The sequence below is a fragment of the Micromonas commoda genome, chromosome 1 (assembly GCF_000090985.2).
Source record: "Micromonas commoda chromosome 1, complete sequence".
NCBI lineage: Eukaryota > Viridiplantae > Chlorophyta > Mamiellophyceae > Mamiellales > Mamiellaceae > Micromonas > Micromonas commoda.
In genome coordinates this window covers 1,334,871-1,351,283 of record NC_013038.1, presented here as the reverse complement: position 1 = coordinate 1,351,283, position 16,413 = coordinate 1,334,871, and the positions used below count along the sequence as shown (strand labels likewise).

Sequence of the window (16,413 nt, the reverse complement as noted above, 5' to 3'; positions counted from 1 at the left end):
TGGTCGAGAGCTCGATCATTTGCAAAAGTCATAGACTAAACAACCCGTACGGTCGTCGTTTGTTACTTTTTGCAGACTAACAAAACTGTGCGACGCCTTCCGTGTCTTTGGACGACGACTGTTCTGCGGGACGTCTTCATCGTTGCGCTTGGCGTGCACGTAGTCGTCGTCCTCACACGCACGCCACTTGTGAACGAAGAGTCGACGCCAAGGCGTCTTCCGATGAGGCGGTGATAGACGTCGAAGTTGACCGATGTATCGATGAAAATTCAGCTTCAAACCACAAATAAGTAGCCTATTTCAAACGTCTTTCACCGAGGCTTCACCGAAGCTTCATCGAGACTCGTCCCAAATTAGCCTCCCGAACCGAACGTTCCTTGTTCTTCATCAGTCTCACAGGGAGGCACCTACGGATAAAATAAGCAAGTTTCCGCTCTCGTCCGACCACCACGATTGGCAACTCAACCAATATCGTAGTCTTCGGTCATCAAAACACAGCAATAAAAATTAGTCACAGTAATAATAATGTATCCATACAGACTGTTCCTAACTGTAATTAGTGGTGTACAGTAGTATACATGGTAATATATAAAATAGTGTTTTGATGTACAGTCTACATAGTCTGCAATATAAAAAGAGTCCACAACATATGGTACTCGATTGTGTATGTGATGTCATATATATGAAGGGATCTTTCTTCCTTTCCTTCGTCGCCGCGGTCGTCGTCGTCACGCCGCAGGGAGAAACCCGACTCTGCGAGCATATCGAAGGAGGATGCTCATTGATAACTTTACCGTGAGGTCACCTGATGTGACGTATACTGACACGCACATCGAGTCCAAGTACACGTGCGTTACTACCGTAAACCGTGCTCTGCCCCATGACACCTAGAAACCCTTCGCAGGTATACGAGCACTGATCTGAATTGTGAGGATCTTGGGGATGGTCGTTGCGCGTGGACAATTTCTCCAGTAGAATCGGACTTTCACTTTTCGACGGACCGTCGCATCCCAAGGCTTGGGTGAGTCGTTTTTTTTGTCCAGGACCTGGAGTGAACTTCTTTGCTTTTTCGGCGCCTTCTTCCTGAATGAATGTCCACGATTGTCTGCAGAATCATGCTGGTCGGACTTGGCGGTAACAACGGTAGCACCTTGGTCGGAGGCGTCATAGCTAACCGCGAGGGAATCACTTGGAAGACCAAAGAGGGCGTTCGTGTTCCCAACTATTTTGGCTCTCTAACTCAATCAAGCACTTGTCGTGTCGGTTCTGTGAAAGGACAAGAAGTTTTTACTCCGTTCAAAACTCTTTTACCTATGGTCAACCCAAACGACATCGTGTTTGATGGATGGGATATCAGTGGGATGAACCTGGCTGATGCTATGGAAAGGGCCAAAGTATTTGACTGGGATCTCCAGAGGCAGCTCGCTCCTTACATGAAAAACATGAAGCCTCGGCCCGGAATATATGACCCAAACTTCATCGCGGCAAACCAGTCAGCCAGAGCAGACAACTGCTTGAAAGGAAGCAAGAGAGAACAGATGGAACGTATCCGGGCAGACTTAAGAGATTTCAGAGAAAAAAATGCACTTGACAAAATCGTTGTGCTGTGGACTGCAAACACAGAGAGGTACAGTGAAATTTTGATTGGCTTGAATGACGATGAGAAAAGTTTGAGGTCGTCAGTTGATAAAAATGAACCAGAAATATCTCCATCCACACTGTATGCACTAGCCTGCATAGATGAAGGCGTGCCGTTCATTAATGGATCGCCTCAGAATACGTTCGTTCCCGGTCTAATTGACGCTGCTGTTCGCCTCAACACCATTATTGGTGGCGATGACTTCAAATCAGGTCAGACCAAGATGAAATCTGTCCTTGTTGATTTCTTGGTTGGTGCGGGTATTAAACCAGCATCGATCGTGTCATACAATCACTTAGGAAACAACGATGGCATGAATCTCAGCGCCCCGAACTGCTTTCGGAGCAAAGAAATCTCCAAGTCTAACGTGATCGACGATGTTGTCAGTTCTAACAGTTTGCTCTTCAGACCTGGCGAGCATCCAGATCATGTGGTAGTGATCAAGTATGTACCTTATGTTGGAGACAGTAAAAGGGCAATGGACGAATACACCTCCGAGATTTTCATGGGCGGGACGAACACAATTGTTATGCACAACACATGCGAAGATTCTCTACTTGCAGCTCCACTCATACTCGATATGTGCCTTATTGCTGAGCTTTCCACTCGAATCAAAATTAAAGGCCCGGATGATGAGCAGCTCCGTGGGTTACATCCGGTCTCTTCGCTCCTTTCGTACCTGACTAAGGCCCCACTGGTACCCAAGGGGACCCCGGTGGTGAATGCACTCAGTAAGCAGCGCGCGATGCTGGAAAACGTATTCAGAGCTTGCATCGGGCTGGCCCCCGACAACAACATGCTCCTCGAATATAAGTGAATCAAACATGCTACTCCCTAGTAACCTATCTTCGTACGTACGAAGGTAAGAAGTATCTTCTAAGCTACATACATAAACGAAGGTAGCTAGCTAGTCTAGCTAGGTACGTCGTGTCAAAGTAATCCGGTAGAACAAAATAAAATAATTAATACGAAACTTAATACGAAACGAAGGTAATGTTACGTACGAACCAATGAAGGTTAAATAATAAAGTTACCTTACTTCGTTCGTATGATACCTTCGTACTATGATATTTATATTATTGTTGCAACCAAAAGTTCTCCAGTAACCGCATGATGCGCGAGGAGATTCATCAACTGACGTTCGCAGGTGGGTCGGCAAAGCGGCGGATGGAGTCTCGATCAATGCGATGACATACATTTATTTTATTTTACCGCGCAACTTGTACTTGTACCTTTTTTAAATTCCCTGTACACATCAAACAAATGGATAGATAGATAGATGGATACACTCGCTGTAGCTACGTTCGCAGCCCTGCGGCGCATGGACACAATATGTGCCGTTTCGACAGTTCGGCACGTTCCCCTAACGTGCCGGAACGGCTGCGGCTACCCCGGTCTTATCCGGGACCAGCCCCAGACACCCTTCAAGGTGCCCACTGTCTAAGGTTTTGACTCTTGGACCCTATACCAGCATTGGGGAGACATCCCACTGAATCCCATGGCGCGTCACCGCCATAGGGTCCCTTGGCGCGTGTCCTACAAGGAGTGCAGGGCCTGGACGCGCAGGCGAGCCCACGTATCCGTGTACCCATTTTCATCCCCCCCTTCCTCGCCACGCCAAGCGACCATTGGTTCCGACCACACCTCCCCCACCGACGAGGTGCAACCGGGTTTCGGGCCGGGACCCCCCTCCCCGTCTCCGCCGCGCCCGGAGAACCAGGCAACGACGGGCGTCGCGCGCCCTGCGCCAGCGCCGCGCGAAACTTTACGCCGCGCTCGACGTTGGCCGAGCCGATCACCGGCCGTTCCCCTCACCCGCCAAACCCGTGAGACAAGCTCAGCCCGGTAGATACTACCCGTCGAGATCGTGTCTCGTGGACGGTGCTACCGACTTCCACTCCTATCCACTGGAGCGGTCGAGTAGACTTCAAAACGGGGGTGATTTTTTCTCGCAAGATCGGCGGGGGTGGAGGCGGGGGGAAAATGCAGCACGGGGGGAAGCAAGATGTCCATCTGTTCTTTAACGAGAAGCCCGGCCCTGTGCACAGGACCGCAGCCACGGACTATAAAGAGCGCTTCTCTTTTGCCAACTATGACCTCGATGGTATCGACAACGCCGCCATTGCGGTCCTCGTTAAGAGAAGGAAGTCGGGTCTGGGAAACATAGTAAACCACTTTTTTATGACTTCCAGCAACATTCGTCACGCTCACTTCGCATTTGCTTACGGACAAGAAGCTACTCTCTAAGTTGCCTACTCGAAGTTGTTACTTATCGCCCTAGGATACTCGCTCGTCTGTGTGAAGCTCGGGTCGACCGAGCGGCTGTGCAGACCCGCCGAAGGACCCCGTGCGATTGTTTTTCCTTGCCGGTTTCGCGAGATTGTATACCATATGCATGTGTATTGCTGACTGCTGGTTGATGATTGTCGGGGAACTAAGAACTGAGACGACAAAGTATGATGCAAGCAATCCTGTCGCGACTGCATTCCCACAAATGCGCTACCTTGAAGGTACCATCGAACACGGTAACGCGTTCATTTTTTCTTTCGTGTGACCTGTTTGTGAAGAGAAAGTGTCGGACTGGCCGGAATCGTGGTGAGATTGTCAGTAACCTGCGTGCTGAGGATAAAGAACCCAACGATTTTGGCGTAGAGTTCAGCTTCGCCAACCGCGCCACACGGAAAAGTTCAAACAGAGCAAACACTCGTCTATCAAATAGAATACGAGGCAGTGGAGCTGTTCTCGTCCCGCATCCAGACAAGGCAGAAAAAGGTGGTGATGACGCGTGCTTAGTTCTCGAGTATCATGGAGTCTTTGGAATCATGGATGGCGTCGGAGGCTGGGCCGATGAAGGAGTCGACCCTGCTACATATTCTAGTACTTTTGCAAAAAAGTTGGCAGCAGCAGTTCTGGCTGGAGAAAAAGACCCTTGCGGAATGATCACATATGCTCATGCGCAAACCCGCGTCAGAGGCAGCAGCACTGCATGCGTAGCGACGGTTTCGCCTCGGGATGGTTTGACTCTGGTCCGTATAGTAAATCTCGGCGATGGAGGCGCAGTAGTTGTACGGGGCAAGAAAGTGGTGTTTACTACTGCTGCCCAACAACACCAGTTTAACTGCCCATTTCAACTTGGTTGTCCCAGATACTATCCAGAAACTGATTCAGTGGACGATGTCCAGCGATATGACGTGAGCGTGTCTCGCGGAGATGTTCTGATCATGGGATCCGATGGACTCTGGGATAATGTGTTTCTCTTTGAGGTAGCCAGAGTTTGTGAGGAGTTGTTGATGATGGAAGGCAGCGCGCAAGAAATTGCGGAATCGGTTGCGGGCAAAGCATTTACCAACTCAAAGGATGAACACTACGATAGTCCCTTTACGCAAGAGGCAAGGGGAAAAGGATACGGTGTTGGTCGATCGGAGCACGCGCGGGGTGATCGACTTGTTGGTGGCAAGATGGATGATATTGCCGTTCTGGTTGTCATATTCGACTCATCATAGCTGCAAAAAACCTACAAGAAGAATAATCTTTTGGAGATGTTTGCTTGCTTTCTATAGTACCTTTGTATCTCACAACAAACGTAGCAAAAGTCGCAGGGACGTCGATGCCAGTTCTTTAATCTACGTATTCCGTTTACTCTGTCGAATTATCTGCAAACATGACATTGTAAATACCTATCCCGCAACCTGTACAGCAAGGCCGTATTTTCACGGGTGTCGGCGGGGCTTCAAAATTTTTCAAGAGAGTCCTTCCGTCTAATTCCAGAGGGACCAAAAAATAATTCAAGCAGAACATCAGCGGAAACATTCAGGTTATTTATAACGAGATCCCATGAAGTCTTTCCGTACATCGTGCTCGAAAACACCGTCATCCTACTACGAATGCAAGGCCAGCAAAACCACCGGTGTTCCTTAATTTTAGAGCCGAAGATGTTCGCCAAGAAATGTGCTTCTGTCGAGTAGAAATTCAATAACAGCGGAAGGGAGATCTTAGGAGCCCGATCTGACGCTGCTGAAAGGGATGATAGAGACAGCGGATGCCGAGGCAGCGATGGAGAAAGTAGACTCAACATTTGCGACGCCTTGTTGGCCACTGACCTTGCAAGATACGCTAGGATCCTCTTTGCTCCGGAGAAGTTTTGAGTGCACAAACATGCAACGAGGCAGAGAGTTGGCAATCCGAGCAAACAAAATGTCGAGGTCATCAAAACGTGGCCAAAGTGAGGCAGTATGTTTACGAAGAAAGTTACCGCCCATCTCCAGTGCAGTGAGTTGTCCATGGCATTATTGGATGAATCGTTTAATGAAAACCAACCGTCTCGCAGGCCTTTGGGTACCCAACAAAGGTATAGAGCAAACGGCACGAAACTGGCGCATCCCCTCAGTTTAGCTGGCCAACGCATAGGCGGCATCCAGCGACTAGAAGTCGACATCTGGATGATGATCCGGGCGATGGTAGTTTCAGGCACAACTCATACTTGCGAGCGTCTCGAAACATTCGCCATTCTGGTTTTGGTGACTGTTGAGAGTTCACTACAGTAACAAGCAAGTACCGAAGGTACGAAGGTACTAAAGCCCCCGCCCCCGAGTATAGTACTCGAGGACAGAGCTTTGCCAGTCTCACAGGCCAGTCGTCCGCAGCCAGTCTGCCAGTACTATACTCGGGGGCGGGGGCTTTAGCAGTACGAAGGTACCTTCGTACCTTCGAAGGTATCTATAGGTACCCGTCCTCGTCATAATTAACTCCCAACATACCATATATACTCGTCCGCGCCTAGCATACCACACTCGTCCGCCTAGCAGTTCGTTCGAAGGTTGCCTTCGTTCGTACCTTCAAAGAGGTACCTTCGAAGGCATTTATTATTCTTGATTGTCATCTGAATATCAAGCAATATCAAGCAATAATCCGTGAAAGGTGCCTCCGTGAAAATTTTGTATGGGGTTCGCGGGGGGCTGGTTTCGGACGAGTCTCGAGTTTAAATCGATCGAGCTTCGGTGAAAGAAGGACTAATCTTAATCTTGATGCTGAAGGCTTGAATTACATCTTTTTAGGTCGTTGCGTCACCCTATCAAATTACGTGATTTCAAAGGCGAAAGTAGTCATCCAGGCGCGATTTTTTTGTACTAAGAGGATCTTATAGCCATGGTTTGAAGCTGAATTTTCATCGATTCATCGGTGAAAGAAAGGCGAAACTTTCTGATTGTTGGCTTCCCGCGTAATACTGGAATATCGCGTAATACCTTCGTACAGCGTACGTAATAACACTTACTGGAATATCGCAATTTGCAGTCCCTGACAATTGTATCGAAAAAGTTGAGGCGCCAAAACCCCGAAAGCCACTATCCCGAGGCGCGCCCGTTTCGGTGTGCGGGAAAATGGTGTCGCTCAAGCTTCAAAAGCGCCTTGCCGCTTCCGTCCTCAAATGCGGCACGCGAAAGATATGGATGGATCCGAACGAGGTGTGGATTTCACGCTTTTGCACCGCGACAAGCCCGTTTGAGCCTTTCGAAAATGTTTTGTGGTGTGCTTCGGCAGCAAACGCCAGGTCTAGGTTAAGCAACGATCCAGTTCCGTCAAAACTCGTACTGCGTGTATTACACGATGAGCATGACACGCACGCCGTGCATATATATCCACTCTGGCGCCTTTTGTTTTGAGAGTGCTCCACCGCCGTTTTTTTTAGGGTTTCTGATCGAAAAAACCCTTCCCTCGCAGATAAGCGAAATATCCATGGCGAACTCGCGACAAAACATAAGAAAGCTCGTAAAGGACGGTTTTGTCATCCGCCAGCCTCATAAGGTGATTGCACGTCTTTCTCCCGAAAATCTCATCATCGATGTCCTCGCATGGGGGCCCGCATTTGTATAGGCTTCGAAATCCCTTGTCGCGACCTCCCTGCTTATTACCTTCGTTTTGCAGATCCATTCTCGAGCACGCACATTGCGAGGCCTCGCTGCCAAGCGCCTGGGACGCCACACTGGACATGGTGCGTGGCACAAGCATTTCCTTTTACCGTGTTCACATCTTCTCTGTGCTTCTTTTTCATAACCTATTGACCTGAACAGGTAAGCGAAGAGGTACCCGTGAAGCCCGCCTGCCGACGAAAGTACTTTGGCTCCGCCGTCACCGCGTCCTCCGTCGCCTTCTGAGAAAGTGAGTAAGCCTCTCAGGATGAATTATGTTCACGACTGATATGACCGAATTTGTTTTTGATGGATGATTCAATCTCCCTCAGGTATCGCGAGGCGAAGAAGATAGACAAACACATGTACCACGAGATGTACTTGAAGTGCAAGGGCAACGTCTTCAAGAACAAGCGCGTGCTCATGGAGGCGATTCACAAGACGAAAGCCGAGAAAGCTCGCGAGAAGTCGATCGCGGATCAGTTCGAGGCACGACGGTCAAAGAGCAAGGCCTCTCGAGAGCGCAAGATTGCTCGTCGCGAAGAGCGCCTCGCTGCTGGAGCAGCCATGGATGCCCCTACCAAGACAGGGAAGTGACAGAGTTTTGAACATAATATCTCTATATCTGTTTGAATCACACGGCTAAGAGTAATTTTTCCATGGTGATACAAGTATTCTTTGTCTGCACTTTCGCCGACCGCATAGATGCCTTATGTTGAAGGGGTCAACCCCGCTTGCATCGATGTCGCACGTGCCCTCCAACAAATCGAGGAGAAAGATCAAGCCATCATTTCTTTGAATTCCGCATAGTCAACTTTTCCAGAACCGTCCGTATCAGTTTCTCTGATGAGCTTTTCGATATCAATCGTAAGCCCAAAGTCCTGTGGAAACAAGAACAAGGAGATAAAGAGTGGACCGGTGTCCTCAGAACCAATCCTCTACCTTGGTAACTGCCCGAAGCTTGTCAGTTGAGATTTCACCTGTCTTGTCTCCGTTTCCTCCAAGTGCAACGAAAGCCTCGATGGTGTCCGTTTCGTCATTCGCCTTGGCTGCGGAATCTTTCTGGTTTTCGATAACTTTGAGGAACTCCGCGAACTCGATCTCCCCACTGTTGTCATCGTCAACCTGAGAAATCATCTGAAAAATCTCCTCCTCCGTAGGACTTTGTCCCATGGCGTTTAATGTGGCCTTCAACTCAGAAGCATCAATCTGTTGACGCAAGAGTTCGCGAAGGTAAAAATTATAGTCAACGTTTCAGTCGGAGCCTTCAGAAACGATGTACAAGCAACGACAAGGTTCCGAAAGGTTCAATGGAGAGCTAAAACAGGGTGCCGAAACCGGTCAAGAGTTTCCAAATTGACAATTTCCCGCAACTCTCACCGTCCCGCTCCCGTCTTTATCGAACTTATTAAACGCTTCCCTGCAGCCGTTTATGTCGTCTTGGGACAGTGGCATCGTTTGTTTCGCCTGCGATGGTCTTGTCAGAAGGTTGACTGTGATCACCTATCGCTTCTGCTAACACATATTTTGTGGAGAGTGCGTCCACTCATGTCCCATGTCGAACGTGAATTGCTGCTGCCAACACTTATTAGTAGACTATGAAGAACTGCTAAATCATTACGACTCATACCTTCGTTCGTATTTATTTAATATTGTCGTGTGTTACGGATTTTTTTTGGCCCCGGGGCAGGAATGGTCATCCTTGAGTTAATTTCCCCGTATATATCCTGATGCGCGCCACGCGCTGCCAGGAGCGGTTTTTTACATGAGCAAGATGCGCGCTCACGTAGCCGCTGACGCGCGAGTAACAAGCGGCACGCTGTATCTTTAGGGTCCGCGCCGTGTTTTTAGGGGGTTGGGGTTGGGTTTTCAAGGTTTGGAGTTTAAACAGCCGCGAGGCGGCTCGTCGGCCACTCCCTATACACATCCTGAAGCGTGCCACGCCCAAAAAAAAAAAAAAAATCCGTAACACAGATTTATAAATATTATTGCTACCTCTTATCATATGCGCTATCGTTGACTTTCGGTCGGCACAGTGGTTACCATCCGATCACCGGTCGGTTGCAAATATCGACACGCGCACCGCGCCAAATAAACAGGGTCGTCTATTATCGAATGAAGGTTCCCATCTTGCTTGATTGATTGGCATTGTGGATATGGAATACATTCATTCGTTCGTAGACTATCTAGCTATGAAATACATATTACAAAACCACATATATATGGATATGGTTGAGAATTTGCAAGATTATATTTGTACGGATGCTGCACCCGAACAAAAAGCCATACGGGATAGTAGCTATATTATTTATGGAAGTGGACATACAGGCATGGGACGATTAAACCGAGCCTCTGAAAAAAAATCTCACGTTTCGACATTCGGCGTTGCCTGACAGACATCCACGACGCAGAATTTCAATAAAGTACGAAGGTACAAATTAGGTGGAAATGTGGAAGCTTCGATGCTCCTCTCCCGGAGATAGGGCAAGTGTCCCGGGTCAAGATATTTCCTCTCTGAATGGGCACGCTGGGCGGCACATCTGGGAACACAACTCAGCGCACCTGAGCCCCGAAGATATCGCAGTGATAGATCGCCTTCGAGAGAACTTCGAACTGAACCGCCATACTCAAAAACACTCCTCAGACGCCCTCATGCGCTTACAGTACGATTCACTTCGCGACGCACGGGGTCGGGCGATTAAAACAGCACCTCCTCCGCGTTGCGCATATGACCCAACTTCTGGGACGGCTGACTCACCAGTGTCCCGGGACATAGTAAAGCAAGCCTTGCGCGCTGGAATCGACTTTTACCAGGGACTTCAGGACGATGATGGGCACTGGCCAGGCGACTACGGGGGGCCGATGTTTCTCATGCCTGGCCTCATAATAGCTTTGTGCGTCATGGGCAAACTTGATCACGTGCTTTCTGAGGCGCACAAGGTAGAAATTCGGCGATACCTCAGAAACCACCAGAATGAGGATGGTGGATTCGGCCTCCACATCGAGGGACACAGCACCATGTTTGGAACGGTGTTATCGTATGTAGCAATGCGCCTGCTTGGCATGTCGCCTAATACGTCGAATCTTGTTGACCGAGAAAATTCTCTTGTTGATGCCTTGAGCTGGATTCGCGCCAGAGGAGGCGCAGTCAATGTGCCTTCTTGGGGAAAGTTTTATCTGTGTCTCTTGGGTGTGTATGAATGGGATGGATTAAACCCCGTGCCTCCAGAATGCTGGCTTCTACCATACACTTTCAATCCATTGCATCCAGGTCGATTTTGGTGTCACTGCCGTATGGTCTATCTGCCCATGAGCTACCTGTACGGGATGCGAGCAACAGCGCAGTCAACTGAAATCACTGAACTTCTAAAAAAGGAGCTTTATATCGACGATTACGATTGCATAGACTGGAACACGACTCGCAACTCGTGCGCCGAAGAAGATCTTTATTACCCACACCCATGGATCCAAGACTTAATCTGGTCCGGACTTTCAAAAGTTGAACTGAGTCTTTTGAAAACATCTGCAGGAATGTGGCTGAGGGGAATCGCGTGCAAACTTGCCATGGAGCACATTCACTATGAGGATGAAAATACCCGATATATTGATATCGGCCCAGTGAACAAGGTACTGAATATGCTTTGCTGCTGGTTTGAAGATCCCTTCGGTTGTGCAAATCGTAAGCACATGCAGCGCTTACATGACTACCTGTGGCTCGCTGAGGATGGCATGAAAATGCAAGGATATAATGGGTCACAACTTTGGGACTGCGCATTTGCTGTGCAGGCAATCACTGCCTCCGGCTTAGCCACTGAATATACAGACTGTCTTATTGCCGCGCACAGATATCTAGATGTAAGCCAGGTGCAAGCAGATTGCCCTGGTGAACTTACAAGATGGCATCGACACATCAGCAAGGGGGCATGGCCTTTCAGCACGCGAGATCACGGATGGCCGATTAGTGATTGCTCTTCCGAGGGGCTGAAAGCGGCACTAGAGCTTGAAGGCCTCGGTACTGCGCTAGCCGGGCCGCCCATACCCATCGATCGCCTTGAAGATTGCGTCAACGTTGTCCTCTCCTATCAGAACATGGAGACTGGCGGATGGGCGACATATGAAAATACCCGCTCATTTCCATGGGTCGAGATCATGAATCCTGCAGAGACATTTGGAGACATCATGATCGACTACTCGTATGTGGAGTGTTCCAGCGCTAGCTTGCAGGCACTTTCAAAATTCCGAACACGATATCCAACATCTCCACACAAGGATAGAATTGAAAAAGCACTGACCGCGGGGAGGAACTTTTTGCTCTCGATTCAACGAGCAGATGGCAGCTGGTATGGTAGTTGGGCAATTTGTTTTACGTACGGAACATGGTTTGGCATCAAGGGCCTCTTGGCAACGGGAAGCACGTATGAAACTTGTTCTTCTTTGCGCAAAGCAGTGCGGTTCTTGCTGTCCAAGCAGATGGCATGCGGGGGTTGGGGTGAAAGTTATCTGTCCAGCCAAAAGAAGAAGTACATCCAGCTGGAAGGAAACGAACCACACGTCGTAAACACCGCGTGGGCTATGCTTGCGCTTGTAGCGTCTGGTCAAGCAAAATACGATCCCGCTCCTCTACATAGAGCTGCAAGAGCACTTATGCGAATGCAGTGCGGTAATGGAGATTGGCCCCAACAGTCCATCATGGGTGTTTTTAACAGAAATTGCATGATAACATATGCCAACTACAGAAATATTTTCCCACTCTGGGCCCTTGGTGACTACGCAACATTGGTGCTCGGTGTGAAGTAAAATGTGGTGTGAGCAGTGTGTTAACTTTGTCAGTTCTGACCAACAGGGCGCAAAGCGCATTTTTCCTCGGCAAGTGTTCCTTCGAACCATCGAATGAAGCGGACAAGTATAGTAGTAGTAGTAATATTTATAATATTAATATTAATAAAACACTGATCTTATTATGATAAGTGTTAGCCAATAATAATTATTATTATAAGCTATTTATTATTAGCTATTATTAATAAAACACTAATCATAATAGCTATCATGTACATGATGGTACCTGAATCTATATATTAAAATGACCTTTTTTACTTATCTATTACCCTCGAAGGTATACCACAATATTATCCTAGCTAGCTAGCTAGCTGGTAGTACGAACTAGCTAGAGGTAGCTAGCTAGAGGTAGCTAGCTAGCTAGCTAGCTAGCTACTAACTCTGGCTAGCTAGCTAGCTAGCTAGCTAGCTAGCTAGCTACCTTCGTAGCTAGCTAGATATAGACCATATGCCCTATATATCGTTGACTCGTTGATTTCGTTCACTCGTTGACTGTTGACTAAAATTGGGTCGCGCGTGTTTTTTTTCCCTATGGCGCCCCGTCAGGCCCAGTCAGGACGGCGAGCGCGGTGAGCGGCTCACTAATACGCTGTTCGGCGCCAAAGATGGAGGACGACATCGTCAGGAGCGCGCCTTGGTGTTGACGAGTTTGCGTCGCACGATGCGACGTTGCGCCTGAGCTACGGTTTCAGCGGCGAGTTGACGGTCTATTAAATCGTAAAACCATGACGTATTTGCCAGTTGTCTAGCGCGCTCGCCGTCCACACAGGGCGCCATACGGAAAAAAAACACGCGCGACCCTGTTTGTTTGGCGCGAAGCGCGTGTCTGTACTTGCAACCGACCGGTGATCGTATGGTAACCGTACTGCCGACCGAAAGTCAACGATATGGCATATGGTCTATTACCTTCAGAGACTAGGAATAACATTCCGATAATTTGGGACGAGGAAACCAGTCAGTTCACTGGTCACGAAGTCACATCGAGTGCAACCATCTTAGTTTTATTCGTCTTCTGATTGGTCGAGAGCTCGATCATTTGCAAAAGTCATATACTATGCAACCGTACGGTCGTCGTTTGTTACTTTATTTCTGACTAACAACGCTGTGCGACGCCTTCCGTGTCTTTGGACGACGATTGTTCGGCGGGACGTCCTTGTCGTTGCGCTTGTCGTGCACGTAGTCGTCGTCCTCACACACACGCCACTTGTGAACGAAGAATCGACGCCAAGGCGTCTCCTGATGAGGCGTTGGTAAACGTCGAAGTTGACCGATGCAGCGATGAAAATTCAGCTTCAAACCATGGATTCGGGACGAGTACTTTAGTACGAAGTCACGTTAGCACCAAATTCCCACCTGGTCTTTTTCCAACCTGTAAGATTTATTCGTCTTCTGATTGGCCCGTCATCGTCAATTCGTCTTCTGATTGGTCGTCATTTCGATCATTTTCATAAATCGTAGACTAAGTCACCGTACGATCACCGTTTGTCACTTTATTTCTGACTACAACGCTGTGCGACGCCTTCCCGTTTTTTGGAGTACGACTGTTCAGCGAGACGTTCTTTTCGATGCATTTAGCGTGCACGCACACGTCGTCCTCACACGCACGCCACTTCCGAGCGAAGCTTCGACGCAAACGCGTTATCCTAGGAGGCGGTGGTCGACGTCGAAGTTGACCGACCGTCGATGAAAATTCAGCTTCAAATCTAAACTATGTGCACTTCTTCATCGAAGCTGCATCGATCAAATCGTCTAAAAACTCGTCCCGAACCAGCCGACCGCGTCGTCATTTCTGAGTCATAAATCGTGGGTCATTCGTCCATAGGGAGGCACTTACCAGCTTACGCAATATTACTTTGAGTAAAGTCTTGTCTGTGTTTTTCCCCGCCGCTGGGCAGACCAAACCACCCACGGTTCCCACCCTAAGGCAAGCCTGATAGGTTTTTGACTCCCGTGTGACTAATATTGATGTCGCGTGCATTATCAAGTTCTTCTTCACCTCGATGCTTAGATTTGCGGTCGCCCAAGTATTCGTTGGCAGCACCCATTTGTCGTGCAAGCCGCTTTCGGATATCTGCCTCCCGGAAAATTCAAGTTGCGTCTACGGTGGACAGACGGTGTTTTGCATCTGCGCCGCCTGAGTCTTTCTCTGTCGTAAATGTCGACCTTGGCGATCGCTCATATCCAATTTACATTGGCTCGGGGCTCCTTGACAACAGCGATCTCATCCGCAAGCATGTACCTGGCCGTACCGCTCTTGTGGTGACAAATGAAACGATCGCGCCTCTCTACCTTGAACGTACCGTCGCGGCGCTTGAATCAAGCGGAGAGCTCCGCGTCGAAGTCGTCATACTACCTGATGGCGAACAACATAAAAACATTGATGTTCTTATGAGAATATTTGACAAAGCTTTGGAAGCTCAACTCGACCGTCAAACCACCTTCGTCGCCCTTGGTGGAGGCGTCATCGGCGACATGACTGGTTTTGCAGCTGCTTCATATCAAAGAGGCGTGCATTTCGTGCAAATTCCGACCACGGTCATGTCAATGGTTGACTCTTCAGTCGGCGGGAAGACGGGCGTGAATCACCCAGCCGGTAAAAACATGATCGGTGCATTCTATCAGCCTCGTTGCGTGCTCGTTGATATTGACACATTGGAAACCTTGCCCGATCGCGAGTTCTCCTCAGGTCTTGCTGAAGTGGTCAAGTATGGCCTCATTCGCGATGACGAATTTTTCGAATGGCAGGAAGCCAATGTTGAAAAACTTATGGCCAGGGAGGCAGCAACACTCATACATGCTATTGAAAAATCATGCATTAATAAAGCAGAGGTCGTCGCACTTGATGAAAGAGAAGGAGGCGTTCGTGCAACTTTGAATCTTGGTCACACATTCGGGCATGCAATTGAAACAGGAGTAGGATACGGAGAATGGCTGCACGGCGAGGCCGTTTCCGTAGGAATTATTATGGCCGCGTTCATGTCTGAACGTCTGGGCTGGATTGATCAAAGCATCTTTAATCGAACCAAAACGTTGCTAGAAAAGTGTAGGCTACCTGTCCAGGTACCGTCACTTATGACTAAGCAACTCTTCATGAATCTTATGGCAATCGACAAAAAGTCAGATAATGGACAGGTTCGTCTCATTCTCTTGAGAGGAGAACTCGGTGGGTGCGTGTTCACTGGAGAATTCGACAGATTAAAGCTCGAAGAGACTTTAGATAATTACGTAACATCAGGGTGAGAACTTCATCAGTATGTTTTCACGAGTACGCACAATTCTTATATTCCCTAGCTGAACACGTATTATTACCTGGATAGTATCACGTGCGCGTGCCCATGCGTGCAGCTGATACATAACCATGCATTTGTAATAGAACATAATCGATGGTCCTGTCCAATTTGGCAAATCTTGACGCGAGGTTCACCAAGATCGCAGCAAGTCAAAAAGCATATTTCCTTGGGGGAGGGATTCTGCGCATAAATGGCTTATGTCCACCCGACTGGGTTTGATTTGACTCCTCGCGATTACGGGGGTATGATTCGTTGTCAGGCACATCCAAGTATGACCCGGTACTGCGCGGGTTTATGCAACGTGCCTTTACAGACCTATTTACCAAAAAAAGCATGGCGTCGCCATGGGGACTCGGCCGCTCGACTTCCGTATGCTCTGTTGAATTTGTTGAGAGAAGCCCGAGGCAACCTTTAGTTGCTCCTGTATGAAATTCATTTTTAAATTGACGTTTGGCAACATAAAATGGCGCTTCGGCTTTGGCCTCCATTTTTTGAGTTTCTTGGGCACCGCATGCAAAGACATGACATGTACAATAAGATGTGAGCTTGGCGACAAACCGATGTAGAACCGAAGAGATCGAATACATAGAAATCATGACTGCAATCATGAAGATAGCGACCTCTGTAATTGCATAAGATGATCGACACGGAGCCGAAAGTAAAGATATGGATTCAACACATTTGATGATATTTGGTAAAGACGCAGTGAAGATCCACTTTCTGTGAAAATGCATATGAGTTG

At 48.4% G+C, this 16,413-nt stretch overlaps 6 protein-coding genes across 6 annotated transcripts; 5 read left to right on the top strand and 1 right to left on the bottom strand.

Moving 5' to 3' along the window:
• Positions 1 to 751: 751 nt before the first annotated feature.
• MICPUN_89687 (predicted protein) lies at positions 752 to 3,977 on the top strand. Its single transcript, XM_002507607.1, has 3 exons — positions 752 to 848; positions 905 to 1,021; positions 1,112 to 3,977. Exons 1-3 carry the CDS (start codon positions 775 to 777, stop codon positions 2,454 to 2,456), a joined length of 1,536 nt encoding a protein of 511 aa, XP_002507653.1. The 5' UTR covers positions 752 to 774; the 3' UTR covers positions 2,457 to 3,977.
• A 118-nt stretch (positions 3,978 to 4,095) lies between these two features.
• On the top strand, positions 4,096 to 5,971 carry MICPUN_51689 (predicted protein; the record flags this gene model as incomplete). Its single annotated transcript, XM_002507606.1, has 1 exon — positions 4,096 to 5,971. One exon carries the CDS (start codon positions 4,096 to 4,098, stop codon positions 5,140 to 5,142), a length of 1,047 nt encoding a protein of 348 aa, XP_002507652.1. The 3' UTR covers positions 5,143 to 5,971.
• Positions 5,972 to 6,994: 1,023 nt separating this feature from the next.
• Positions 6,995 to 8,202, top strand: RPL19 (60S ribosomal protein L19). The gene is made up of 5 exons (XM_002507605.1): positions 6,995 to 7,101; positions 7,358 to 7,441; positions 7,562 to 7,628; positions 7,708 to 7,795; positions 7,878 to 8,202. The coding sequence occupies exons 1-5, from the start codon at positions 7,018 to 7,020 to the stop codon at positions 8,140 to 8,142; spliced, it is 588 nt and encodes a 195-aa protein (XP_002507651.1). The 5' UTR covers positions 6,995 to 7,017; the 3' UTR covers positions 8,143 to 8,202.
• LC4 (dynein 18 kDa light chain, flagellar outer arm) lies at positions 8,148 to 9,000 on the bottom strand (the record flags this gene model as incomplete). The annotated part of the gene is made up of 3 exons (XM_002507207.1): positions 8,148 to 8,426; positions 8,488 to 8,754; positions 8,926 to 9,000. 3 exons carry the CDS (start codon positions 8,998 to 9,000, stop codon positions 8,325 to 8,327), a joined length of 444 nt encoding a protein of 147 aa, XP_002507253.1. The 3' UTR covers positions 8,148 to 8,324.
• A 993-nt stretch (positions 9,001 to 9,993) lies between these two features.
• On the top strand, positions 9,994 to 12,496 carry MICPUN_55325 (predicted protein; the record flags this gene model as incomplete). Its single annotated transcript, XM_002507604.1, has 1 exon — positions 9,994 to 12,496. One exon carries the CDS (start codon positions 9,994 to 9,996, stop codon positions 12,340 to 12,342), a length of 2,349 nt encoding a protein of 782 aa, XP_002507650.1. The 3' UTR covers positions 12,343 to 12,496.
• Positions 12,497 to 14,346: 1,850 nt separating this feature from the next.
• Positions 14,347 to 16,413, top strand: MICPUN_55324 (predicted protein; the record flags this gene model as incomplete). The annotated part of the gene is made up of 1 exon (XM_002507603.1): positions 14,347 to 16,413. The coding sequence occupies one exon, from the start codon at positions 14,347 to 14,349 to the stop codon at positions 15,619 to 15,621; it is 1,275 nt and encodes a 424-aa protein (XP_002507649.1). The 3' UTR covers positions 15,622 to 16,413.